This window comes from Lates calcarifer, unplaced genomic scaffold (assembly GCF_001640805.2).
Source record: "Lates calcarifer isolate ASB-BC8 unplaced genomic scaffold, TLL_Latcal_v3 scaffold_53_113, whole genome shotgun sequence".
Lineage (NCBI taxonomy): Eukaryota > Metazoa > Chordata > Actinopteri > Centropomidae > Lates > Lates calcarifer.
The window spans coordinates 132,859-159,306 of record NW_026118165.1 but is presented as its reverse complement, the minus strand read 5'-3'; the positions used below and the strand labels follow the sequence as shown (position 1 = coordinate 159,306).

The window sequence follows — 26,448 nt, the reverse complement described above, 5'->3', positions numbered from 1 at the left end:
AAACTGTTGGTAATGGTGAACATGTCATTAAACCAGGGCATATTATGGATTCACTAACTGTTGTGTATATGTAAGTGTATCAGCGTCTTTCTCTAACCTGTGTGTATGCTGCTACATAGGAGTGTGATCCATCAAAAAGAAAGAGGTACTCCAGACTGATTCTGGGTCTGCAGCTGAGAGCACATTTCAAATGCCACACAGGCACCAAAGGAATAGCCAGCGATTCGATATGGCCCGTCTGGTTGAACCTGTTTGATACAAGTCACATAGTAGGCTGCCAGGGACTGGATGCTGTCCAGGGGGAGCAGCTGGGGGAGAAGTGAAAGACTACGATGAGCTTGGTTGGACAACGGTATAATCAGTTTGATGTACATACACAACTTTGCTCCTGCATGGTTTGAATGGACTTATAAGTCGCTTGAACAAATGCTTTGACCATGTATGAGCTTAAATGATGTACCATTTGTGAACATAGAATACCTTTTGTGGCACTGCAGGCCATAGCAAGGCACGCTAAGCTTGGAGGCGAGTGTCTTAAAAGGCAGCAATAGAACCCTCCAATGGGATGGACCCAGGAACCAGCGGTCTCTCCTGGCTCTGACCCTTGTTGAGTAGTGTTACCGTGGGGCCCATTGGGGTTGACCAATAGTGGGTCAGATCAGACTCCAACAAAACACGAATGACATCCCTCTTAACTGAAGCGTGGTTGAGATCTGGACAGTTGAAAATAGCAAAGAGAAAGAATGTTTATTCTTTCTGTTCTGAAGGTAACCGCCGATTTTAAGCATGTTCTCAGCCAGTAATATTGATTTGTCATTTTATTTGTAACATTGTTGGCATATAGACTGATTCCGTTAAACTAGAAGCAGAAGAACCCACCAACACCCTTGTTAAAAAGCGTGATGAGACATCTCAAGTAGAAATCGAACATGATACATAACCTATTCTAGACTATTTTGATAAGATAAGCTCATGATCGGTTGTCAATAATGCAACAAAGAAATCCTGTGGAATCAAACATATATCTCCCTTATGTAATTGTAGTTATGCATTGTGTATGTGTATGTATATATGTACATATGTGTAAACAAATATAATACCATTTGGTCCTCCCGGCTTGCTATTAGCCAGCTCTCGCAGCTTGTTGATGGTGAGCTGGCGAATGCCCCTCATGGCCATAACAATGTTGTAGTCACGCTCCAGAGTCTGGCGAACCTCAACACCCATCAAGGAGTCCAGGCCCAGGTCAGCCAATGAGGCATCAGCGTTCAGGCTGTTCACATCCCGCACACCTGAGGGTGAAAGGCACAGTGAAAGTTCTTCACACCCAACAGGTTGGTGTCAGACCATGGTATCCTTGTGGCAAAAAACAAACAAACAATTGTATTAAATACAACTTGACATTTAAGACCTAAACGAAAGCTATTTATGACCTTGTACATAAAATCTTAATGTTTTTAAGATGTTAGGCCTTAAATTCTTAAATTTTTGACTTTTTAAGCCTCAACAGAAACCCTGTGTTAATTTCCTTAAATGCTTCTTGGAAAGAACTATAAAATATGGAACAAACTATGGAAAATAGATACTGTGTTGAAGTGGTACACTTCCAGTTAATTAGTCCCAACCAATTTTAAGTGTAATCCAGAGGGTCACTGAAAGGCTGGTCAGGCAGTACAAAAATGTAAAATTTGATGATAGGCATGCATACAGTTGCATATGAAAACTGTATTTTCCACTATAATTTAGTGATGAATAGTTATTTTGGTTTAAATCAAGGAGTTCTTTCAATTAAATTTCTCTGGAAATCAACAACTACATATACCCTGAACTTGACCAACTCAATTACGGTCTTTCCTTTTCATGGATTAGTACCAAATAACATCAAAAAATTCTGTTTTGGAAAGGAAATTGGAAAGACCTTGTTTTAGATATAATTATGTGGTTTACTTAAAATAATTTGTGCACACAAATTAGTAACTGGACAATATGAATATAGTTATCACTGATACCCGGATACCTGGATACACTGGTTTTACACCACAGAAGCTTCACCACTTACACTTAACTTGCCATGTTTTTTCTTGAACCATACCAGTATTTTTATGTTTTAGTCTATGTTCTCTAACTTCTATATGCATTAAATGTCTACCACACTATTCTATTTTACACCTCTGAATACCTTTTTCAGCCACTGGGTCCTCAGTACACTGCAGACATCAACTTTCTTTACTTAGGTAATCTTTCACACTGAGCAGCCCTGCTTTTCAAAAGTTACATTCATGTTGTTTGATGACACTTTTTTTTAATTAAAAAAATGTTTTTAAAAGTTTTAAAATGAGTTAACAACAGGGGCCATTACAGTGCTAAAATTCATTTGAAAATGATAGGCATGATTACTCCTTGTTTGAAGAGCATGATTTTGAATAGCTTAGCTCTTACCCAGAATGTGAGCCACAGCATCTACCAAATCCCTCTGGCCTCCTGCCTCGCTCTTTGCCACCATCCTCTCTGCCAATACAAAACTCGACATCACCGGCTGCTGCTGGCACAGGAAGAGGTCAAGCACCTCCATGCAGGATGTGATGCGCTGTGGTAGGGTGCCACCAATCACTGCATCGTTGCCACCCATAGTCTCCAGCACCACACCCACGTCACCAATGGCACCCCACTGGACTGCAAGTCCAGGTAGGCCATCGTAATGGCGCTTTTCACACACGCGCTCCATGGCTGAGTTGGCATAACCATAGTTACTTTGGCCAGCATTACCACGCCCACAGCTGACTGAAGAGAAGGCTACAAAGTACTTGAGGTCTGGACACAACTTTCTTGTCACTCTGGAGAGAGAATGAAAGAGAGTGCATCAAGATCCAAGAACAAATAGAAGAACTTAATTTAAGTTCCCTAATTTAAATAGATGGATAATCAAGTGTGTCTTACATGTCGAGGTTTACGGTGCCATCATTTTTAGGTTTGTTAACATCAAGGAAGAGCTGAGGGGTCAGATTCTCCAACATGCCATCTTTCAACACCTGATAATATATTACATGTGACATGTTAATCATATTAGAGGAACTTACAAAAACAACAACAACAACAAAAAAATGATGATGGAGTTAAAGTGGGGTAAGAATGGGACTGATGATGAGATAAGCTTGTTACCATGGCTAGGTGGAAGACACCACCCACTGGGCCCAGTTTTCTGGCTTCAACAATGAGTCTCTCTGTTCCCTCCAGTGTGCTGACATCATTGGTTGACACTAGCACCTCCATATCTTGACTCTGCCACTGGCGCACTCGCTTTGCCTGGTATCCTAGCAACAGTTAAAAAGTAAACTGTGAGAAAAAACTAGTTACAGTAGCACACAGTACACATGGTACACCATTTTGTATCATTTATGAATCTAGAAAAAAGCCTATCACGTACAGCACAACCATATTAATGTTTTTATCTGTGGCAACCCCTATGAGATATCTACAGGAAGTTATTATCTATTTTGTGACAGGCCACAAACCTAAGGTATTTTGTCATAAGTCATTTCTTATGTCACAAAAACTTCAAAAATGAAGAGATTTGTAGAGGCGAGGAAGAAGAGACAGAGTATATGTCAGCTATTACCAATAGTGTTAGAGACTAACAACTGAATACAATATCTAAATAAAACTATATAAACGAAATTCTTCACTGGACTCGCAAGTCAACGCACCATTTTGTCATCTGATGGCCACCACAGACTCTCCAACATGCTTAGAAAGGCAGGGGTAAGGGGACTGAATTGTTTGCAGTTGGCATTTTCATTACTAGATGCCACTAAATCCTACACACTGGTCCTTTAATAAATGATTTTGAAAACAGTTATGAATCATTAATGCTGCTCATGTCATATCAGAGTCATCACAACTACAAGACTCAGGCATGTAAATATTGTTTGTAATTATGATTTTCTCAAGGCTCCCATATAACCCACTTGACACTTAATATAGTACAGAAGTGCCTGAGAACCAAATAAACTACATGAGAATGTAAAGTTACAATGTTATTATAGTTTTACTAAAAACAAAATTTTAGACATTTGACTCCTCAGCATTGGCACAGCGCTAGGATAAAATGTAGCGAGAGGTCTAGGTGAGACTATAATTTTAAGTTTCTTTAGTATAGGATTTGTTTTTCACAGTCCTATTCTTTGTGCTAGTGTTGAATTTCTGTGTCTGTGTTGTGCTGGGAGCTGGTCGTTAGCACACTCAATTTTTAAGCTAATGTTAGCTAATGTCGCACTGTTGGCACTGTAGGGGAGCAGAGGAGAGGCATATTTTATATCCTCTTTTGGGTTTTTGTTAAATTTGACCCGAGTCCTTTACCACAAAATTAAAACCACTGACAGCTGAAGTGAATAACACAATGATCATCATGTTACAATTAAATATTCTGCTGGGAAACCTACCCCCAGATGTTACTTTGACATATACCACCAATCAAAACATTATGGCAGAACAAACACAACCCCATGGCAAAAGCACTCCCCAACAGGACTTCACCCAGGAGTGTCCCACCACACTGGAAAGACTGCTCAGAAATGATTCAGGGAACACAACGAAAGGCCCGAGGCATTTACCCAGCCTCCGAACTCCCCAGAACCCAATCCAATTAAGCATCTCTGGCATTCATTGGAACAAGCCAGATCCAAGGAGGCCTCGACCCACAGGACCAAAAGGATCCACTGCCAGCATCCCAGTGGCAGACACCACAGGACACCCACAGAGGTCTTGTGTCCATGCCCAAATGGGCCAAAGCTGTTTTAGCAGCACAATGGTGACCTACATAATATTAGGCAAGTGGTGTTAATGTTGTGGTTGATCAGTGTAAAGTACCTTCAAGCTTTTCAGTGCCAAGCATCCTCCGTTCTTTATATGGGGTAGTGGAACTTACAGAAACTTAACACACTTAACTGCTTGCTATGGGTATGGGTGTAACTGAGTAGCACTTTTGGCAGTCTTCTGTCATTGTGCATTACCATTCCTGATGCCTGATCTGGAAGTCAGCACCAGTTTGCGGGCTCCTCTCTCCATCAGCCACTGAGCAAGCTCCAGACCGAACCCTCCCAGTCCACCAGTGATAATGTATGAGTGGGAGGGGACGCAAAAAGTGCGAGAGATAGCAGGAAGAGACAAGGGGGAAGCAGCTTGAACTGCTGCACCCCTCTCCTCATTACGGACCTGTGTGAAGAGAAGGAACAGTAAGAGGATATATACTGATGTGTTGTAGTATTCTCCAATCATAGACACATTATAATCATGTGAACTTGATCAGAAACAGAGGTAGAAAGTAATATAAACACTTCAGTTTCTAAGGCTTTCAACAATAGGCTAGTCTGTTATGAACAATTTATATTCATTCATTCATCCATCCATCCATTATCCATACTGCTTATCTGTTAAGGCTCCAGCCCGCAATGGGGGGGCTGGAGCCTATCCTGGCTGACATTGGATGAGAAGTGGGGTACACCCTAGACAGACTGCCAGTCCATCGCAGGGCCAACATATAGACACAAACAACTATTCACACTCACATTAACACCTACAGGCAGTTTAGAGTCACCAATTAACCTAAACTGCATGTCTTTCGACTGGGGGAGGAAGCTGAAGTACCCGGAGAAAACTAGAGAAAAGCCCTGGTCGAACTGGGACTCAAACCCAGAACCTTCTTACTGTGAGGCGACAGTGCACTACCGTGCCGCCCCAATCTGTAGTCTCCTCACACTAATATCAAAGGCTCAAGTTTAGAGGTGAGACTAACCTGCAGGAGGACCTTGCCAATGTGCTTCCCTTGAGCCATGTATCTGAATGCTTCCTCCACCTGGTTGCTCTTAAACACAGTGGTCTTTAGAGGCTGAACTACGCCTCCCATAATGCCTTCCTTCAGCAGCTGGGACACTTCCTCCCACTCCTGGTTACCCTCTTCAAAGAGAGCATCCAGCAGGATGCCGTGGAATGCTACATTCTTCAGGAAAAGAGCCATGCCTAGGGGAATCACAACATCATGATGATACTGCTCAGTGCTAACTAGGGCTGCCTCCTAAAAGTTATGAATCGAGGTAAGTAATTATCATCAGGAGATACATCTCTTCTCAGGAATCACTTATTTTATATGTATTTATAAAGCTATTTCTGAAATTAAAGGAGTAACTGAAACTTGCACTGTGGAGCCTGAGTGTATAATCCTGAGGCTTCCTACTAACCCAGTGGAGAGTTGTTGGACAGGTCATATTTGCCAATCTCCAGGAATCGTCCATGTCGGGCTAGGCAGCGAATACTAGCCTGCAGCTTCTCTTCAGCCAGAGAGTTCAACACCACATCCACACCTGAAACACACACATAAAATACTATGTATGCCACAAAAAGCATACTGTGTGCTGGTAATCTGAGTAATTAGTGAATGTAACTGAGTGATTGCTTGTTCAACAAACACAAGTGTTTCTTTAAGTGTATGTGTATTTATATATGCTAAAATAATACCAAGTACACCGTGTGCAGTGCAATACATGTTTATATTACAGACAGTGTTCTTAAGAGGTTGCACTTATTTCAGAAATGCTACAGGGAAAATATGTTAAAACTGTGTGAAGTTGAATACAGCTTGTTACTATTGTGGGAGATGTTGACCTTTGCCCTGTGTGTGAAGCAAGATGTGCTGTTCAAAAGAGGTGTCTCTGGAGTTGGCGAAGGACTGTGCTGAGAGCTGAGGGAACCTCTCCTGCAGGTAAGTCCGCTTCTCTGTTGATCCTAGTGGTACCACACACAAAAAGTTTAGGTTTTACGTTTAGTTTTTATAAGATTTCATAATTCTAATTATGACGTAGTAACTCATGGCACACTCACAATTATCAAGTCTCACAATTATCATATACTATATTGTAAATATGATTTAGTATGCCATTATCACTAAAAGAATGAAATATTAAAGATGGGTGACAAATCTAAGGAAAAACCAACATAAAGTGTCTTAGTAAGGCGTTGGGCCACCAAAAGATGCAATTTTTTTAAGAGGCAGGAAAGGGCTTGTATATAAAGCAAATTACATGTAACAGTGAAGTCAATCAGTCAATCATTCATATCAGAGCTCATTTTGTCACTATGACACTACTAGTGTGTCTGTGAGTGTTAAATACTAACCAACTGTAGTGAAGACTTTGCATTTCTTGCTGAGTGCTATGGCGATGGCAGCCTGGCCGACCCCTCCTGACCCTGAGTGGATGAGAACAGACTCTCCGTGGCGGAGCCTGCCGCGCACCACCAGAGAATAGTAGGCTGTGGCATAGACCACTGGCACTGAGGCTGCCTGCTCCAGTGTCCTGCACACAAACACATGTTTACACTATGATGTTTACAAATAAACATCAGTTTTCAACAATTAGGTAATGAGAAGTTGTTTGATGTTATATGATGAATAATAGGAGCACCAACATGTAGTATTATAACTATACTATATTTTCTTTGAAAAATAATGTCTGCACTGCTCAGTATGGCTAAAATTATCAAGCATCTTGTACATGGACAACTGGTCCTTTTCCTTTGACAGCTGATGCTATAAAAGGGTGATTTCCACTCTGCTATTTCTCCTTCCTCCCTTTGTTGCTTCTTCACCCTCCAGCCAGTGACCCTGGAAATTGATCAAGGCTATCATCAAAGATGTTTCCATCCCTTAAATGCATCTTGGATGAGATGAGGAGAAAGGAGGTTCCCAGGAGTTTGGGGTGAAGAACCACAGGCATATTCAAGATGAAAGTTCTCTACCAGATGAAACACCCATCAATCGGAATTGGAATCTGTTCAGTGATTGGTCAGTGCATTACTATGATATAAAGAATATTACATCATTTGTAATACTGTAAAATGGTTCTTCTGTTCTTTTTTTCTGTTCCAAGTGCGTCTCTTCCTATTCAGAATATACAGCTAAAGTTTAATACAGCCATACGGTTGTAGTCATTGTTGAGTCCTACAATATAAGATTTTATTCAGAATAATTATGGCTGTTTTATCACTTCCATGTCAGCTCTGCTCATTTATCAAGAAAAAGACCTGATACTGCATCTATCTGTTTCTGGACCAGCGGTCAACAAGCACCACGTGTTTCTCTTTTTAACAACACCCAACAGTTGAGATGCTGTGTGTCATGAGCAATTTGTTGTCTCCTCAAAATGGTGCTGATGGAAGGGAGAATGCCCCACATGCATACTCTGAACAGAAAGCATTCTTTCCAAATTTTAATGTATTCTGTACACTTACTCAAGTACTGATTTAGAATCATGTTTCTTCAATACATATGTGATGTACTGTATGAAGCATTTATATTTAACATTAAATAATAAAATCACCTGTTATTTTTATGATTTTTCTTGTGGCAGTCTAGACCCCAGGAGCCAATAGATGGTATGGGCATATTATTTACAAGTAAAGTGACTACTTAAAAAACAAAGCCCCATGTAGTAGGATGCAATGGCAATACATACACATGGCATACAATATAAACAATACAAACACAAATAAACAAATATTATATAAAGTCAACAGAGGACTCTCACAGATATTCACTGTATGAAAATGTTCTGATAGATCATCAACAATCCATGTGGCGATACATAGATCCCAATTCCACCAAGCCCAAAAAGACAAAAGCTCTACATTGGACTGTGTTTATTTAATAATTTTATTTACTTGTGTTGTATAAAAGTTTGTCTGCTGTGTTTCGCCTTACATCAACCTGAACCTAACCTTATCCCTAACACCAACCAGTCATCTCTTAGGATATTTAACCAGACCCAAACTTTACCCTACCCCAAACAAAGCTCCCTGAATCACTGAATCCCTATGAAGCAATTGGGCCATGGACCATAGAAAATGGCAACAAGTGTTTTCAAAACCCTTGGCATTACATTAGGATGAATAGATTAGATTGGAGAGCATGATGAACAGACTATAAGTGGTCTTTTAAAATCAAGTTTACAGCTCTGTGATACAGAGGTAGATTGACAAGAACATCTATCTATACCACTTATCCATTAAGGGTCGCACGGGGGCTGGAGCCTATCCCAGCTGACATTGGGCGAGAGGTAGGGTACACCCTATACCATTGCAGGACCAACATATACAGACAAACAAACACTCACATTCACACCTACAACCAATTTAGAGTCACCAGTTAACCTAACATGCATGTCTCTGTACAGTGGGAGGAAGCTGGAGTACCCAGACAGAAGCCATGCAGGCACAGGGAGAACATACAAACTCCACAAAGAAAACCCCCAGGCGAACTGGGGCTTGAACCTGGAACCTTCTTGCTCTGTGGCGACAGCACTAATCACTCTACCACCATGCCACCTGAAAAGAACATCCCTATTCAAAAAGCACCTCTCTGTTCTGAGTATGATGTAATGAGGCCTTGTTTGGGATGGTCACATGATTCCTGGCATGATAGAAATGATGAAGCATGCAGCAGCAATACTTATGTTTGGAAAGGACATTACTGTGTTAAGCAGCCTGCCTCAAGCTTAACATCTCTAGTAAAAAGTTACAGTCCCTAACTACACAAGGCAACATATTCCCATTTCTGGGACAGAAAGGAAGTCAAAAGACAAAATAACTCTGAGTACTTCCTTATTGCTGAAAAGCATAAGGCTCAGAAAAAGGGAAAAGCTTTTTCTAACCAATTTTAAAAGCTCTGGGCTAGTAATGAAGTGAATAACACTGATTATTTTGTTACAATAGCACCTATCAAGGGGTGGGGTATATGAGGGAGCAGATGAGCATCAATTTGAAAGGATCTGGTGTTGCTGCAAGGTAGTGCTGAAGGCCTCTGTAATGCCGGAGCTGCCTATTACTCATCATTAATAGAAGAAAATATCCCCTGGTTTCTTTTCAGCATTGTAGCTAGGCTGACAGAGTCACGGCTCTAGTAATGACTTTATGAGCTTCTTTAATGATAAAATTCAAACTATTAGAGACAAAATTCCCCACCTGCTGCCCTCAGCTGGTACTGATTCTCTCCAAACACAAGATTCTTACAAACTGCTTTAAAACCTGACATACCTAGACTGTTTCTTCCCATCAGCCTTCAATGGGTAACCTCAACAATTTCGTAATTTAAACCATCAACCTGTCTTCTGGACCACATGCTAACTAGACTACTGGAGGAGGTTTAACACTCTGTTAGCACTTCTTTACTAGATATGATCAGTCTGTCAGTTACATTGCAAGTTGAGCCTTAGACCTCCCTATTAAAACAGGAAGAACCATCAGGAAACTCTAGCTTTGAGCATGATCCACCTTCTCCTCAGCAGCATGATGGCATGTATGTGATTCAAAATCTGATCTTAGGCTTGCACTGCTACTAGTGCAACTACACTGACTGTATAGTCAGTATGATTCTAACATACACAATCAACAAACACATACATACACACATACACACACACACACACACACACACACACACACAATATATAGAAAAATGTGACACTGACCAACTGGAGGGAACATCCCACAGGAACCGTTTGTCAGCATACACACTTGTTGCCAGGCCTTTAGCAGGTAGCAGCCCCATCACATGCTGACCGTTGGGGTCACGACCGGAAAACTCCATACCCAACATGCACTGCTGCAGAGCTAGGTCTCCTACACAATGTATGATGAACAGGAGAAATTAGGTGATTGTGGGAGCCTCATGTACAATTTGACAGCTGTGTTTCTGTTTATGTGTAGTCTGCTGCAACAATAGTCTTCTTCACACACCTGGAATAGCGTCCGGTGGCAGTTTGCCAGTAGCAAGCATTACATCTCGGAAGTTGAGAGAGCTATAGTAGACAAGACATTGTTGCTCGTTGGGACTGGCCACAGGGTGGTGGGGTGGGGAGGCAATCCATCGCAGAGAAGACAGATCACCTCGAGTCAACACATTGACGTAGGCCTGCTCTGTCAACTTCTCATTTAGATCTGGCAATCACAAAGCACAGCCAAATGCTTCATTTGGAAGTGTAAGCCATGGGCATATCAAACATACTGAAAGAAAAACAATGTATAAACATTAAACTGATCTGGACAAACTGTTGAAGATTGTTTTCTCTTGGTTAATTAAGATTTTTGTATTCAGACCCTTTACTATGAGACTTGATTTTAGCTCATGTGCATCCCATTTCCCTAGATCATCTTTGAGATGTTTCTACACCTTGACTGGAGTTTCATTCAAGTAATTGGAAAGGATTTGGAAAGGCACACACCTGTCTCTATAAGGTCTCACAGCTGATAATGCATATCAGAGCAAAAACCACACAGTGAGGTCAAAGGAACTGCCTACAGAGCTCAGAGACCAGACATCAGTTGTCTGATAAAGTTTATCAGGTGAACCATGCTGCTTCCTCTTAAATGCAAAATTGTTTTAAACTTAGTTCATGTCTTGAACCATAAAAAACACCCCCCTAAAACATAATTGTGTTATAGTTTGCACATTATAAAATGTTACCTCAGAACAATGCATGAGAAAGGTTTCGTATAAATAACCACTGTTGTATCATTTTAAATGATTGATATCTTGATACCGTGAGTGATGAGCTGGTGTCTGAACATGCCCCAGTGTCCATCTCTGAACACGTTCATAACCAGATCCCTTTCCAGCACTGATTGCATGGGCTTATGGTCCAGCTGAAGGCTTGGTGCTACTGAAGACTCGTTTAGATTGGACACAAATGCACAGCTGGTGACAAGTAAAAAGAAACCCAGGAAAAACACATTATAAAAGGGAACATAATACAAAACCCATTGCATTGACCAATACATAGATGTCTACAATGAGACAATACCATACAGATGCTCACTAAATGAATGGTGATGAGAATTATGTGTTGCCTACTCAAACCTGCAAATCTCAGAATATGACTGTAGTGCTGCTACCTGACTTAACTGCTCATTATGCTCATTATGAAGTATGAGGCAAAAATGACTAACTCACATCTCAATTAAGTATTGGATACATTTTTTTAATATTACAATTACAGTATACTGTAAGTCCAAAATCCAGGTGATGCGGCAAAAATAGTATGTATGGCAGAAGATGTGTCCTACCGTATACGGTTACCACCTGGCTCCTGCCGTAGACAGTTGACCATTCCCACAATGCCACAGTTGGCCTGAGAGGCAGTCAACCACACTGGACAGTCTGATGACTCTGCCATTATTCCCTGCGGGACAGATCCACAGTTATGAATCATGCTGTAAGTGATGACTAAAGTCACAAGGAAATCATATTCTGATATACAGTAGATTCAATGTAAATGTTACGATATTAACAATTTTCTACCCTCTTTTACCAATCATTCTGATATGAAAAACTGTATTTTGGGATACTGTTGGAAATTTCAAAAGCCAGCCATGCGGAGAAGGATATAGAACTCACCTTGAGTGTTTCCACCCACTTGTAGTCTGTGCTGTCCACAGGAAGAAAAACAGGCTGTTTGCCAGGAGACTGACAACGACATAGAAAGAGGGCCGAGCCATAAAAAGACTTCCTGACAGCCACCAGGCAGAGGGAGGCCTCAGAGAACACCTTCTCCCACTCAGCCTTGCAAGGAAAGGGAGATAATATCAGCAAAACATCACCTTCCACTCCTATAATCAATGTGATGCTTTCCTAGACCAAGCTACTTGCTCACTTAAATGAAAATAAGAAATTATTTTTTGCACTTCCAGCTTCATGGGTGTTAAACATTACTATGCTCAGTGTTCCCTCTAAGCTGCGCGCCTGCACAATCGCACACTGCTCCCACTTTCTCCGTGCGTAGCAAAACTATGTAGCGCATAAAATTACAGTGTGCGACAGTGTGCACATCTGATGTTGCTCACAGTGGTCCAAGGAATTCTCAGGGAGTTTGTGTGTATGCTCAGACATGAAAAATTAGGGGGAACATTGACTATGTTTCTATTAAATTGAGGTATTATTTTTATTCTGAGAAGCCCCATCACTGATGTTCATAAGATGCACAAAAAGGATTGAGAGTGTTTAGAAGGGTGTAAAATCTCACAGTTATCATTAAATGATTATAACACTGTCCTCACTGACCTCTGTGAGTAGTCCTTGCTGGCTACTGCTCTGAGCAGTGCTGGAAAGGAAGGCAACTGTTTCCCCCAGAGTTTCTCCCTTCAGGAGGGTGTGGAGGAGAACAAATCCTCCTTGTTTGGCTCCAGAAGACAGATTTGCAACCAGCAGTCCAGGGTCCATCCTGAGAGGGCCCCAGGCGTGGTTACACACCACTAGGTCTGCCCCTCCTACCATGCTTCCAGGAGCTGGGCCCATCAGGGGATCCCACTGAGCTGAAGTGACTGCCAGCTCCTCCATGGTGGCTTTGTGGGGGGCCAGAAGATCTAGGTTGGGCGCTGTAGCAGTGTAGTCCACATGTAGCATGGGCTGGATATTAAGGAGTGGTACCACACGAGAGAAGAGCTGGCCATCGTTGGAGAAAGCCTGGCAAGGATCAGAGAGGTGAAGAGGGTTGGAAACTATATATGCATTGAGACTGAAACATAATTCAACCATTCTGCATTCAACCGGGCTTTTATGAAGTCCTCATTCTTACCTCCAGGACTTTGATCTTGCCGGGCATACTGTTTTCCATGGTGGTGTCCAGGCAGTGTCTGAGGGCAGAGCTGTCTAGCAGGCCCTGCAGCAGGCTGTCCTGCAACAGACATGCCCTCTCCTTCTGCACTGTCTGCTCCAACTCAGAGTGAAGATTCCCATTCAGCTCGAGGCCACAGAGCAGGGCCAGCAGCCGCACCAGGCTGGGCTGAGAGGGCTCGGAATTAGGAGGAGGGCTGCCTGACTCCCCTTGTAACCCAGGGATGGAGAGCTTGACACCATGAAGGGCTAACTTTAACTGCAGTCTGTGGATTAAACCTGGATGGAGAGAATGGGATGAAATCTTACAAGGACATGTAGAGGCAGATAGTAGAAAACAGGTTTTAATAAATGTATTAGTTCCTCTTAATGCAACAGAAGTGATTTTGATTTGCTTCTGTTTTCTAATAAAAAAAAGCCATTAAGGGACCCAATAAACATCATTTGGACACCAAGCTTTTTTTCTCTTTTAAAAAAGAGAAAGGATAAAGCAAACTATTTAGATTTTTATCTTTAATACTATTATCAGTACCTTCATTAGATTGTTCCTTTAGTCTCTTTAGTTCTGAGATCTCAGGTACTTTTGAGAGCCCAATGAAAACACCAAATAACACTAGTAAACCTGAAAGAAAACTCTGCAGTTGATCAAAAATGCTGCAGCACGATTACTGATAGGAACCAGAAAGAGAGACCATATTTCTCCCGTGTTAGCCTCTCTACATTGGCTCCCAGTCAAATCCAGAATAGTAGGCTCCTATCGGCCTGTCTCAAATCTCCCATTCTTCTCTAAAATACTAGAAAAAGTGGTGTATCAGCAGCTTTCAGCTCATTTAGCTGATAATAATCTATTTGAACCGTATCAGTCTGCTTTTAGGGCCTTTCACTCTACTGAAACAGCACTTGCTAAAGTAGTAAATGATCTGCTACTCTCTCTAGATTCAGATTCCACCTCTATGCTCATATTACTTGATCTTAGTGCAGCCTTTGATACTGTAGATCACCGTATACTCATGGACCGATTGGAAAATAGATTTGGAATCTCTGGCGTGGCCCTCAGCTGGTTAAAATCTTACTTATCTGACAGAACTCAGTGTGTCTCTTGTAATAACACCATATCAGCCTTCTCTGATGTGAAATATGGAGTACCCCAGGGTTCTGTTCTTGGCCCCCTGCTTTTCTCTCTATATATTTCTCCTCTTGGCCAAATTATTCGGAGTCATGGAATTAATTTTCACTGTTATGCTGATGATACCCAGCTATATGTGCCTATAAAGGCTGATAATGCCTCTCAAATTAGGGAATTAGAGATCTGCTTGTCATCTGTTAAAAGCTGGATGTCTCAAAACTTCCTGCTTCTTAATTCAGACAAAACAGAAATGCTGGTTATTGGCCCAGCACGATATAGACACCAGTTCGATCATGTAACTATATCCCTTGACAGCTGTGTTATCCCTCAAAGTACAACAGCCAAAAATCTGGGTGTCACACTTGATCGTACTCTTTCCTTTGATCAGCATATTAAAGACATTACAAAGACCGCCTTTTTTCACCTACGCAATATAGCTAGGATTCGGTCTTTTCTCTCCATGGCAGACGCTGAAATTCTAGTCCATGCCTTTGTTTCCTCTAGACTGGATTATTGTAATGTTTTGCTTTCAGGACTACCGCGTACTAGCACTAAAAGTCTGCAAATGGTTCAGAATGCTGCAGCTAGAATGCTGACCAAATCGAGAAGGTTTGACCATATTACCCCAGTTCTAGCCTCCCTTCACTGGCTCCCTATTCATGTTAGATCAGACTTTAAAGTTCTCTTAATGACTTATAGAATTCTAAATGGGCTAGCCCCCTCATACCTGTCTGATCTTCTTAACCCTTATATTCCCTCGCGTGCTCTGCGTTCTCAGAGTGCAGGGCTGCTGTCTGTCCCTAGAGTCAAAAAGAAGTCAGCAGGCTGCAGGGCCTTCTCCTATCGGGCCCCCTTCCTCTGGAACAACCTCCCTAGTGATATTAGACAGGCTGACTCAGTTGAGGCCTTTAAATCCAAACTAAAAACTCATCTTTATGCCTTAACTTTTAACTAGCACATTATTCTGGTTCCTATTTCAGGATACCATTTTTTCCTTGGCGGGTTGGGTCAGTCTCAATGCATCAGTTAAGATTAATAGTTAGTAAATGTTGTCCATGATGTCCTGCCGACGAGATTATTATTAACTGTCTTAATATCACTGCATCACTTTAACTGTGTGTTCTTCCCTCAAGCACATTACTGCCCAGGCTGTGCTTCTCTCTCTCTCTCTTCTACTGTCTCTCACTGCAGGGTTCTGCCTCCAGAGCTGGAGAGTCTCCTGCTGCTCCCATGATCCAGCTCAACCCATGATGCAACAATAATTAAAACATTTACTAGTGTTATTGATAGTGTTAGTGCTATTAATGTACCATCGTTTGTCATTATTATTCCTTTAGCTGTAATAATAATTATTACTATTATTATTATTATTACTATTATTACTACTACTACTATTTACACTTTGACTTAGTCTGTGTATGTGCAATGTTGTCTTTCTCCTACCCCATTCCCCCACCCCCCTCTCTTTCTGTCTAAACCCAACCGGTCGAGGCAGATGGCCGCCCACCTTGAGTCCGGTTCTGCTCGAGGTTTCTGCCTCTTAAAAGGAAGTTTTTCCTTGCCACAGTCGCCTAGTGCTTGCTCATGGTGGGATCTGTTGGGTTTTTCTCTGTAAATCTTATAAGATAAAGAGTACGGTCTAGACCTGCTCTATATGTACAGCGTCTCGAGATAACTTCTGTTGTGAATTGGCGCTATATAAATAAAATCTGACTTGACTTGACTTGACTAGGCTCCTCTACTGTGGAACCTTCTCCCAGTTTGGGTCCGGGAGGCAGACACCCTCTGAACTTTTAAGAGTCGGCTTAAAACTTTCCTCTTTGATAAAGCTTATAGTTAGGGTTGGCTCAGACTTGAACCATCCCTTAGCTATGCTGCTATAGGCCTAGACTGCCGGGAGATTTGCCATGACACACCAAGTTTCTCTTCTCTCTCTCTCCATCAGTGTAGATTCATATCCCATATTACATATTACTAACTCAATATCTTCCCTTTCCCATAGTATTGTGCTCTTCCGTCTCTCTCTCCTCTTCTGTCTCTCTCTGCAGGTATTTCTGCCTCTGGAGCTGTAGAGTCTGATCTGTGATGACAAGTCTCCTGCTGCTCCTACAACTCCACTCAACACCTGCTGCTAGAATTAGAAATTACTAGTACTACTTCTAGTATTATTGTTAATTTTGGAATTAAATCAAACTTTTATTATCACTATAATCATTACTACTAGTGTATTATTGGTATCACTTGACATTTTTCACACGGAATCCATGTTATGCTATGTTCTTCTGTCGCTGTTCTCTACCTCCCTCCCTCCTCTGTTCCCCACTCACTCTCTCTTTCTCAACCCAACTGGTCGAGACAGATGGCTGTCCACCCTGAGTCCGGCTCGAGGTTTCTGTCTCTTAAAAGGAAGTTTTCCCTTGCCACTGTCACCTAGTGCTTGCTCTTTTGTTGTGATTCAGCCCTATATAAATAAAATAAACTGAACTGAATAACACTTATGGCTAATTTGGTATTTATTGCCCCAGCATAGTGCTGGTTACATCCAAGGTCTCAGAGTTGACAAGGAATCATCAACCCTCTTAACCTTTACACCCCTACCTTGTACAATCAACTTTGGTATAAAAATTACAACAAGGAGAAAATGTTGCTTACTAACAACTAAAACCAGAAGTCTTCCAAATATGAATACTACTAAAGCATTTAAGAGGATGCAACAGCTGACTTGATATCTGAAAATAATACACACTTCTCCAGCCTCTCAGAATCCTGACTGCTCCGTGGCCACAGTAAGTTTATTACTGTTATTTAATTGAATTTAAATATCAAACAGTCAAAGATAGGCATTAAATATTCATTCCAAATAGCTTCAAATATGATCCAAAATTAAAACTGTCAGCTTAAGTGATGAAAAGTGATACAGCCACAAACACTTATATCTGTTTACCTTTGCAGAGCCTCAGCTGCTCTGCAAGTTTCTCATTGGCGGTCAGGCACTCTGTCTCCACATAGGGAACAAACACAAACTCCTCCAGGGTCGGGGGACTCTGCTGCTGCTGCCGACGCAGGGCCACAGTGGCATGCAGACCACAAATTTGGACTCCACCAGCAACAATGCTGTCAAGGCAATGGTTTACGTGGACATCCACAGCTAGGGAAATTAGAGGAAAGCGTAGAGTTCAATACTTACTGCAGTTAAGTAGGCTCGGTATCCAAAAGGACATATATACAGTATGTATATGTATGTAAAAACACACACAGAGAGAGAGAGAGAGAGGGAAAGAGAAAAGCATGTCTGTGTGTAGAATCATGGGCAGATACAGATATAAAATAGTACACACCTTCCTTTCCATCAGTGTATTTGCAGATCTTCTCCAGATGTACAGCTGGATCAATACACACTGAGCGGATTCTGGTTGGCAAACGCAAACTACGACCCGACAGCGCAACTACGATCATCTGCAGCATGGTGTCCAGAAAGGTCACCCAGTTTCCTGTCCACTGCAGCTTTCCACTGTCTCCTGGAAACAGTGGATACAGTAGAAATAGTGTCCAATAAGCAAAAATACTATTTAGCACCAGATTGCTACTGGGAGATGCAGCCAAAAGTTAAACTATTGTCTTTTAATTACTATTTTTTTCTCTTGTCATGTTTCAACTTTGTATTATAATGAAATTAATGACAACATTAAAAAAATCCACAGCAACAAATGTAATGGCAAAAACAAAAACTAATAACATCACACACACAAACTCACATCACTGTTACCTGCATTGTTGCACTCCAAGATGCCCTGGAAGGTCTTCCCATAGTCATAGCCACGCAGTCGCAGCTCTTTGTAGATATCATGCGCTGTAAGCTTCATTCTGGGGTCATCATCACCGGTGGCAGCTTGCTGACTTAGCTGACTACGGAATGAATCAAGGGCTGCATCCTCCAGAATGCGCATCTTGCCTAAATATCACATGCAAATGTTTTCATTTTCTCTGTTGTTGTCTGTGGTCTAATTACCTGCTTCACTCGGTTTCATTGTGGAAAAGTGAATTAATTTTAGAGAGAGACCAAAAATAAATCCTAATTACACCATAGTTTCCATAAAACAAGTGACATGGAGGGGAGTCTCATAGGCAGACTCTATTTACGGGGACTAAAGGCTGACACTTGCTGTCATATCACAATTGAAAATGCTATCTGTGGCTCCTGTTTACTCATGCTTACTCAAACATTATAATGTGATCTACGGTAGGATAAAACCCACACCTGTAACTAGCATACTAATAATATGTACACAGGTGCATCCTCAAATTAACTAATGTAAAAGACAGTAAGAAAAACAAAAGATATAAACAACTACCATCATCCTGAAATTAGAATGCAAGTGATTAATGCCCTGATCAGGATCATGACCAAAGCAAGCAGAGTGGTTGTTTTAATTAGCATTTTACAGGTGAACCACACTTCTGAACTGCAGCTGTTGGTTGAAAGCTTCACTATTTTGATCATGATGACGTTGAGTTCAGCAGTATCTGTCTAAATCATGTCCTGACCTTCCTACAATGACACTCCTATAGATAATATAAATGCTACAAGACATTATACAAAATATTAAAAGAAACATTCAAGTTAATCTTAATGCAAAGCATAACTCATTGTAAAATATATCACAATCTCTTCATCTCTTCACAAATTTTAAGGCAGGCCTAAACACTGTAGTATGCAAGTAGTCAAAAATAAATCAAAACTCTCAGTATAGAAATTACAGATGCTAATATCGATGCTAGAGAGAGAGATCGTCTCTGCTCTCTGTGTGTGCATGTCCTGTCTTCAGCAATATTTGTACCACTTTTTCTTGTTATTCTAAATAAATTCCTCCTCAATAGTTAACAATGGATATTGCCACTGTCCAAATGTCCAGAGATGACCAGTTCAAAGACTACAAACAAAACACACAAAAAAACTACCTACCACTTACAGCCAGGTTTCCATTCTCTGAAACCTCAAACTTGCTGGTGGCAGGCATGAGATGTACCTCCAACTGGACAGAGCCTGAGAGGAAAGGTGAAGAGAAAAGACAGGCAACACTAAGAAGGAAGTCAAGCAGTTCATCAGTCCATCAGCATCAAAGATTGTCATATCCCCCAATCCCTCTGATGTACTCTCACCTGTCTTTGGTAGGATGGTTGCTCTGTGGATGGTGACATCCTCAAAAGTTACAGGGGTGCCTTCCATGACAGCCCCCAGACTTCTTACAAAAGTACGCCAGGCCAGCAACAGGTAACCCGTTGCTGGGTAGAGGACACGCCCATCAATGCAGTGTCCAATCAGGTAATGCTCTGCAGACTCCGGGTTTATGTCTGTTGTCAAATGAAAATGCACTGTTTAACTTTTTGTTTAATATGACAAAAGAGGGTCCTGCAATGGACTGGTGATTTGTCCAAGGTCTGTACCCTGCCTTACACCCATTGTCAGCTGGGATAGCCCCCCCCACACACACACACACACAACCTTTAATGGGTAAGCGTTATAAATAATTAATTAATAAATGAATGACAAAAGACAGCAGATGTAGACTTGAGCTGTTTGTCAATCCAGATGCGCATATCTTACCAATATTATAAATGGTGGCAGATTTGGATCCTCCTGGGCCAGAGGAAAAATCCTCAACTTTGGGGACATCCCAGGTCTGGGCATGGTCCCAGTGCACCAAGGGCGAGATCAAAGGGGTACCAGCTGGCACAGGGTACTTCACAGCTGGGCAGAGGCCATTACCATCCACATTGATGCTAAAGAGGTAAATAAAAAAAGAATATTAGAGGGGGCTCTCTGCAAAGCCTATCCAGACCAACACATCCTCCCAGATACACTAATGCACCAAAAGTGACTAAATACAGACATAGTGAGGCATTTACTGACCCATTCATGTAGATTTTGCCAATGTTTGCTAGGAAGAACTCAAGGTTGTTGGTGTGGCCTCTCTTCATCAAGGGGAGGATGGAACATGTGTGCTTCAGGCTGCGCTTCAGGATGGCCTGTGCGGAAAATGTTTGAAGCTGATAAGTTCATTTCTAAACTTCTTTAAAGCATACTACCACCTCATTGGAATTTTCTTTCATGGTACTTTCCTCTAGCTGAGAGTAATTGTGGGATGCTTCACAATCAACTCTCAAGTCCTACTCTTCGGTGGGAGTGTTATTAGTGCCCGAGCAAAAGAGGTTGCGAGGACCCTATTGGAATCGGTTTGTTTATTATTATTATTAGGGCCCAAGCAACGAAGTTGTCAGACAAGCATTAAGATCATATGGTGCGTTACTGTGACGACTGAATTTCATGGGACGCCTGTGCTGCGGTGCCCCATAAGTGTCGTGGCATGAGCACATCTACATGCTAATATTTAGCTGCAGTCACAGCATCACCTACTGGAAACAAGAAATGACACATCAATGTACTTTTCCCAGCAGCTTGAAACAGATCCATTTTACATTTGGTCAGGATACTCTTAGTGAGTTTGTGACTAAAAGTTATCAAAAGATTTACAGAATATCGAAGGGCTCACTCATACTTTGTCCAATCTGCCCCAAATTTCACAGATTTGACAAGAGGCCTGTCCTGAACACATACAGTCCAGTATACAGATATAGTCATGGGACCACCTATTGGAAACAAGAAATGATGTGTTTCATCCAAGTGGGTTGATCTAATTCACCTCAAATGCTGTCAGACAAGCACAAAGATCATAATGGTGCTTTAGACGACTGAGTCTCCATGGGTCACGTGGGATCTCTCTGAGCACTCCGGCTTCCTCCCACAGTCCAAAGACATGCACTTTAGGTTAACTGGTGACTCTAAATAGCCTGTAGGTGTGAATGTGAGTGTGAATGGTTGTTTGTCTTTGTGTTGGCCCTGCAATGGACTGGCGATATGTACAGGGTGAAACTCCTCTTGCCGAGTGGATGGATTGATTATTATTCCATCCGCCAATTCGCATTCTCAAAATGAGCTAATTTTTTCCATGAAGTGGAAAAATGTCTCAGTTTCACCATCTGATATGTTGTTTATGTTCTATTGGGAATAAAATATGTTGTCAGTGATAGCGCCACCTACTGGCAGCAAGAAAAACATCACCTGATCTGCCTCACATGTATGAGAGGCCCAGCCTGAAACCATCAACATACCAGTTTTCAGTCATAGCGCCAACTACTGGCAGGAAAAAACAAACAAAAAAAACACAAACTTCACACATGTATGATGAGGCCCAGACTGAACACATCTGAAAGTTTTTGGTCATAGCGTCACCTACTGGCAGCAGGAAAAACATTGCCCAATCTGCCTCAAACTTCACACATGCATGATGAGGCCCAGACTGAATGCATCTACATGCAAGTTTTCAGTCATAGTGCCACCTGCTGGCAACCGCAGGTCACCATTCACCAAACTTCATTTAGAGTAAAATGTTGTGAAATTAATTGCAAAATAATAAACTATATTTTACTTGCCCTTCCCAATGTACACTGTCTCCTTATCCTGCCTCCAGTTACTGCTTATATATATAAAACAACAGGACTGACTCTCTAAGCAACCATTAAAGGCCCCTGCTATCAGAGTAGAGGGGTCCCTCTCTGTCTTTAAGAATCATCTCTTCCAAGAGCCTTTCCTAAGACCTCTACCACACTAATATGCCTAACTAGCACTTATTTTGCCTATCTTTACCTGGTGATCTTGCACTGTGACTTATTGAACAGATTTGTTACTTAGTACTTATTTACTTAGCACTTACTTCAACATGTCCTACTGCACTGAAGCTTTAGTTCTGTCCCTCACTTGTAAGGTGCTTTGGATAAAAACATCTGTCAAATGAATAAATGTAGCATAATGTGATGTGATGTAAAGGGCTCAAGCAATGTTTGCTTCACTGGTGATAAAGTGAGCATGTGTCACAAGTATAGCACACACTGCCCAAATTGTGTCATTTGATGCCCGTAGAGATGGAAGAAACAATCAGTGTCAGCCAGGATATGCTAATGCGAGGAGAGAAAATGGTCAAAATGCTGCTTTTCTGGAGTGTTGATGTTTGTGGTCTTTGACAACATATTGAGTGTACCTGCAGCAGAGCATGAGGTGCTATCTCCACGACCACAGCATTATCAGGAACCAGCCTGAGGCCCTCCTGGAACAGCACAGGGCTCACCAGGTTGTTTACATGGTAGTCAGCTGAGCTGTAAAGAGCCAGAGGTGAGTCCCACTCAGATTGAGGGATGCTGGTGCTCACCCAGCGGGATGAACGCTGCCGTGGCTCCTTAATCACCTGCACACAATATGATACTTTACATTATTTGTTAAATTCAAATACATGGCAAACAGCACATTTAAAATATATAGATTTTCTAAATATTTAAACACATGCCAAATAACATGAAACTTAACTGATGTGCATGAGCCAACTTGTTTCCTGTAGGCACAATAATAATAATTCTAACAATCTGACATGCCTAGTAACCTGGTAAGACAGTGACAGAGTACAGTAAAGAAAGTAGGTATGGGCACGAATAATCGATTAGTCGATTAATCGACATGGTAAACATAGTCAACAGCTGTTTTGAAGAACGAACAAATTTTTATCTGATTTTAATCAGGTGGAGGTGGGAGGAAAGACACTGAACTAATGTTTATGGTTCTGTTTCTGCTGAGCAATGCATCTCTGCACTGCACTCTGTATAGTGCAAGCAAAAGACTGGAGTGGACATCTGCAATAAAAAAGAAGCATTACAGGGGGAGCTTGCTTAATGGTCTTTGCAGGAGTTATGTTTTTATCCACTGAGGCCTCACTGAATAAAGCAGTTTCATATTTAAAAAATCAATGTTTCTCCGCAACACAGACATAGGACGTTGAGAGCAGCTGTTTGCTTAGCTTGTTTCTCTGTTTACTGAAGATCCAGGTGTCTGATGACAAAAATCCTTCATCTGGTTTAAGATTAGAGTGAGTGAAAGATTGACAATGACGTGACTTGAAACATTAAGAAAGTAGTCAGGTGAAAAGGTTTTAATGTCTAGCCAATGGATGGTGAATGGGACATTTTAGGTTCTGTGCTCCAGAACCTGAAATGCACAGATGGGACATACTGCTGAGAACTAGTCTGAGGCGTGTTGTTAATGAGTGGGGCTTGGGAGGTAAAGTTAGAGCATCTGTACACTACGATGCAAAAAATATGACTCGAAATGACAGTATATTATTATTTCGGTTTTTGGGTGGAGGGCACGCGTAAATGATGACATCACAACTAATCGGCTAATCGACTTAAACTGGCTCAATTAATCGACTTCAAAAAGGTTTTTGATATAAAGCAGCCAAAACTTCATCAGGATACAAAACTGAGTTAAACCCTAATTATTATTATTCAATTAACAATAAATAAGCCGTCTAGTACGGTCTAGACCTGCTCTATATGTATACTGCCTCAAGATAACTTCTGTTATGAGTTGGCACTATATAAATAAAATTGACTTGACTCGACATAAAATAATGCATTTCAGGTATTACTACACCATAGTGTGGTGGGAATGTGTACCAAGTAATTGTTACAGTAACAACAGGAATCACAGCTACATTGTACTGTTAAAACACAGCAGAGCTATGTACCTTCTTTAGAGCAGCCAGCAGGGTAGGAGCGATGGAGGCCATGTAGTAGGAATGGAAAGCAACCCCAGCACTGCGCACCTCTTTTGCAAACACTCCTTGCTCTTTTAACTCAGACACAAATTTACTGATTGCTTCCTGGTGAAAAACACACACACACAACATCTTTCAAGACACACCACCCTGCACCTGGGACCGTTGATGGCTACTAGTCAATGTAATCATGGTTGCATTAAATACTGTTGCTATTATGCTTGCACAACCTGACATTGTTGCTACATAATTAACATAATCCTTAAAGCATACTTTTACTATGTTAGTTAACAAGCTGTTGACCAACTACTATGTTCTTCTTCCTTTTACTCTTGCTGTCCTCTGTCAGAAAAAAATAACATTTCAATCTACAAGTCTACAAGGTCTTATAAACTTGCTGACTAGTTTGAATGGCTATGTATAAAATCTTTCACAACAGTGCTTACCCATCTACTCATGAAAAGTCTTCTACGCATTACGCAAAAAAAGGTTTCCCAATTTTGCAAACTTCCCAAACAGGTTCAGTGTTGTCAGATTGTGTAAAATTTGTGTTTTCTATATTAATGGGGCTGTCAAAGACAAAATCTGATAGTGACCTGAGGGCCAGAGATAGTGACAGTGTCCTCAGCATTGTGGCAGGCAGGGACGACTCCCTGAGGACACTGCGCTACACACTCATCCCAGGTCAACCCTAGAACATAGATAGCGAACACAAAGGTAAGAGATGTGCAATCAATCAATCAATAAATAACAAACATTCAGTAAAATCTGTTGTAAAAAGCTGCCATTATTTTGCCATCTAAATATTGAAGTCTCTTTGTCCTGTCTCGTGGAAGTATACAGGAATAAATGAGACAACAAAACAAACAAAACAAAGTGAGCCCAGAATTTTATAAAAAAATATATTGTCAGGCTTTTGGCTCTGTCAAAATGTGTGTGGTCATTGGGAACCACTTTTTCTTTTTTCCCTTTCAAGGCTGCCCATCATGTACTTTGGTTTCACTTTTTCTTTTTCTAAATCTTGCTAACCTGAATCTTGCCAGCCTTGCTGGTGTATAGCACTCTTCTCTTTTATCTTTCTTAGATTAATGAGAAGACATTCAGAAGACATTTTTAATGGCAGACATGTGCTCAAGCAACTGTTGCACTGCAGCTTAAAAGTAATAAAAATATATATTTATTTATTAGCGCTCTTATTTGTTAGTGGTCTCAGACCTGCAGGTTGTGCTTTCTCTCCCTTCCCACTCACTCTGTCTTACCGACTGCAGCCATGCCTCCTGGAGGAAGGTTGGCTTCCTTGATGCAGCGGCCTCTCCAGTAGGCAGCCAGGATAGCCTCACTGTGGCTGAGGGAGCCGTCAGCGTAGCCACAGGCCAGCTCTCCCACCGAGTGTCCTATGATGCCATCAGGCTTCAGACCCATCTTAGTGAGCAGGTCAATCTGAGCTATCTGTAACAAGGTGAACCACAGAACACATGGGCTTACTTTCATTTCCTCCTGTTTAATAGTAGTATAATAGCAGTTCCCAAAGTCAGCACTGAACTGTAAAAGAGGTTCTATATATGTTCCTCCCACTTCAGAGAAACCTCTGCACCTAGATAAAAAAATGTCTGGTCTCTCTGTGAGTTCAGATCGTAGTTGCTCTTCCTTGTAGTTGCAGATGTTTTGAGTTATTTTAGAATTTGCATGTATATGCATGCATGTGCTATTTCTATATTTTTATGGTTTTAGACATCTCTTAGGTGGGGTTGTGGTACATTTTGGTTCATTTTACAATGTTTTTATGATTTGGATTATATTTGCTTTTAAAATCACATTTCTGTTTAACCTGATTTTGTTTTACAGTGATTCTGGTTTATAACATTTGTATGTAACTCACTGTTATCACTGCCTATCTGGGACAGGACACTCTTGAAAAAGAGATTTTCAGTTGGGATTTCCTGTTACATAATGATGCCTCAAAATTAATGTGATAATGGCAAATGGACTTTAATTAATTTATGTAA

The 26,448-nt window shown here is 41.3% G+C and overlaps 1 protein-coding gene across 1 annotated transcript in view; it reads right to left on the bottom strand.

Moving 5' to 3' along the window:
• Nucleotides 1-991: 991 nt before the first annotated feature.
• Nucleotides 992-26,448, bottom strand: part of LOC108882087 (fatty acid synthase) — a 39,030-nt gene continuing 13,573 nt past the window's right edge. Inside the window, exons 11-37 of the mRNA XM_018674368.2 lie at nucleotides 25,702-25,891; nucleotides 25,039-25,133; nucleotides 24,413-24,547; nucleotides 22,877-23,080; nucleotides 20,692-20,807; nucleotides 20,386-20,561; nucleotides 19,941-20,132; nucleotides 19,744-19,824; nucleotides 18,547-18,732; nucleotides 18,119-18,298; nucleotides 17,725-17,928; nucleotides 13,617-13,933; nucleotides 13,103-13,504; nucleotides 12,440-12,604; nucleotides 12,109-12,224; nucleotides 11,586-11,740; nucleotides 10,783-10,983; nucleotides 10,515-10,665; nucleotides 7,168-7,346; nucleotides 6,658-6,777; nucleotides 6,234-6,356; nucleotides 5,792-6,015; nucleotides 5,010-5,211; nucleotides 3,160-3,311; nucleotides 2,938-3,029; nucleotides 2,440-2,834; nucleotides 992-1,292 (exon numbers count right to left, since the gene is read on the bottom strand). Of these exons, the coding sequence (XP_018529884.1) occupies nucleotides 1,045-1,292; nucleotides 2,440-2,834; nucleotides 2,938-3,029; nucleotides 3,160-3,311; nucleotides 5,010-5,211; nucleotides 5,792-6,015; nucleotides 6,234-6,356; nucleotides 6,658-6,777; nucleotides 7,168-7,346; nucleotides 10,515-10,665; nucleotides 10,783-10,983; nucleotides 11,586-11,740; nucleotides 12,109-12,224; nucleotides 12,440-12,604; nucleotides 13,103-13,504; nucleotides 13,617-13,933; nucleotides 17,725-17,928; nucleotides 18,119-18,298; nucleotides 18,547-18,732; nucleotides 19,744-19,824; nucleotides 19,941-20,132; nucleotides 20,386-20,561; nucleotides 20,692-20,807; nucleotides 22,877-23,080; nucleotides 24,413-24,547; nucleotides 25,039-25,133; nucleotides 25,702-25,891 (5,001 nt within the window). The 3' untranslated portion in view covers nucleotides 992-1,044. The remainder of the gene's footprint in view (nucleotides 1,293-2,439; nucleotides 2,835-2,937; nucleotides 3,030-3,159; nucleotides 3,312-5,009; nucleotides 5,212-5,791; nucleotides 6,016-6,233; nucleotides 6,357-6,657; nucleotides 6,778-7,167; nucleotides 7,347-10,514; nucleotides 10,666-10,782; nucleotides 10,984-11,585; nucleotides 11,741-12,108; nucleotides 12,225-12,439; nucleotides 12,605-13,102; nucleotides 13,505-13,616; nucleotides 13,934-17,724; nucleotides 17,929-18,118; nucleotides 18,299-18,546; nucleotides 18,733-19,743; nucleotides 19,825-19,940; nucleotides 20,133-20,385; nucleotides 20,562-20,691; nucleotides 20,808-22,876; nucleotides 23,081-24,412; nucleotides 24,548-25,038; nucleotides 25,134-25,701; nucleotides 25,892-26,448) is intronic.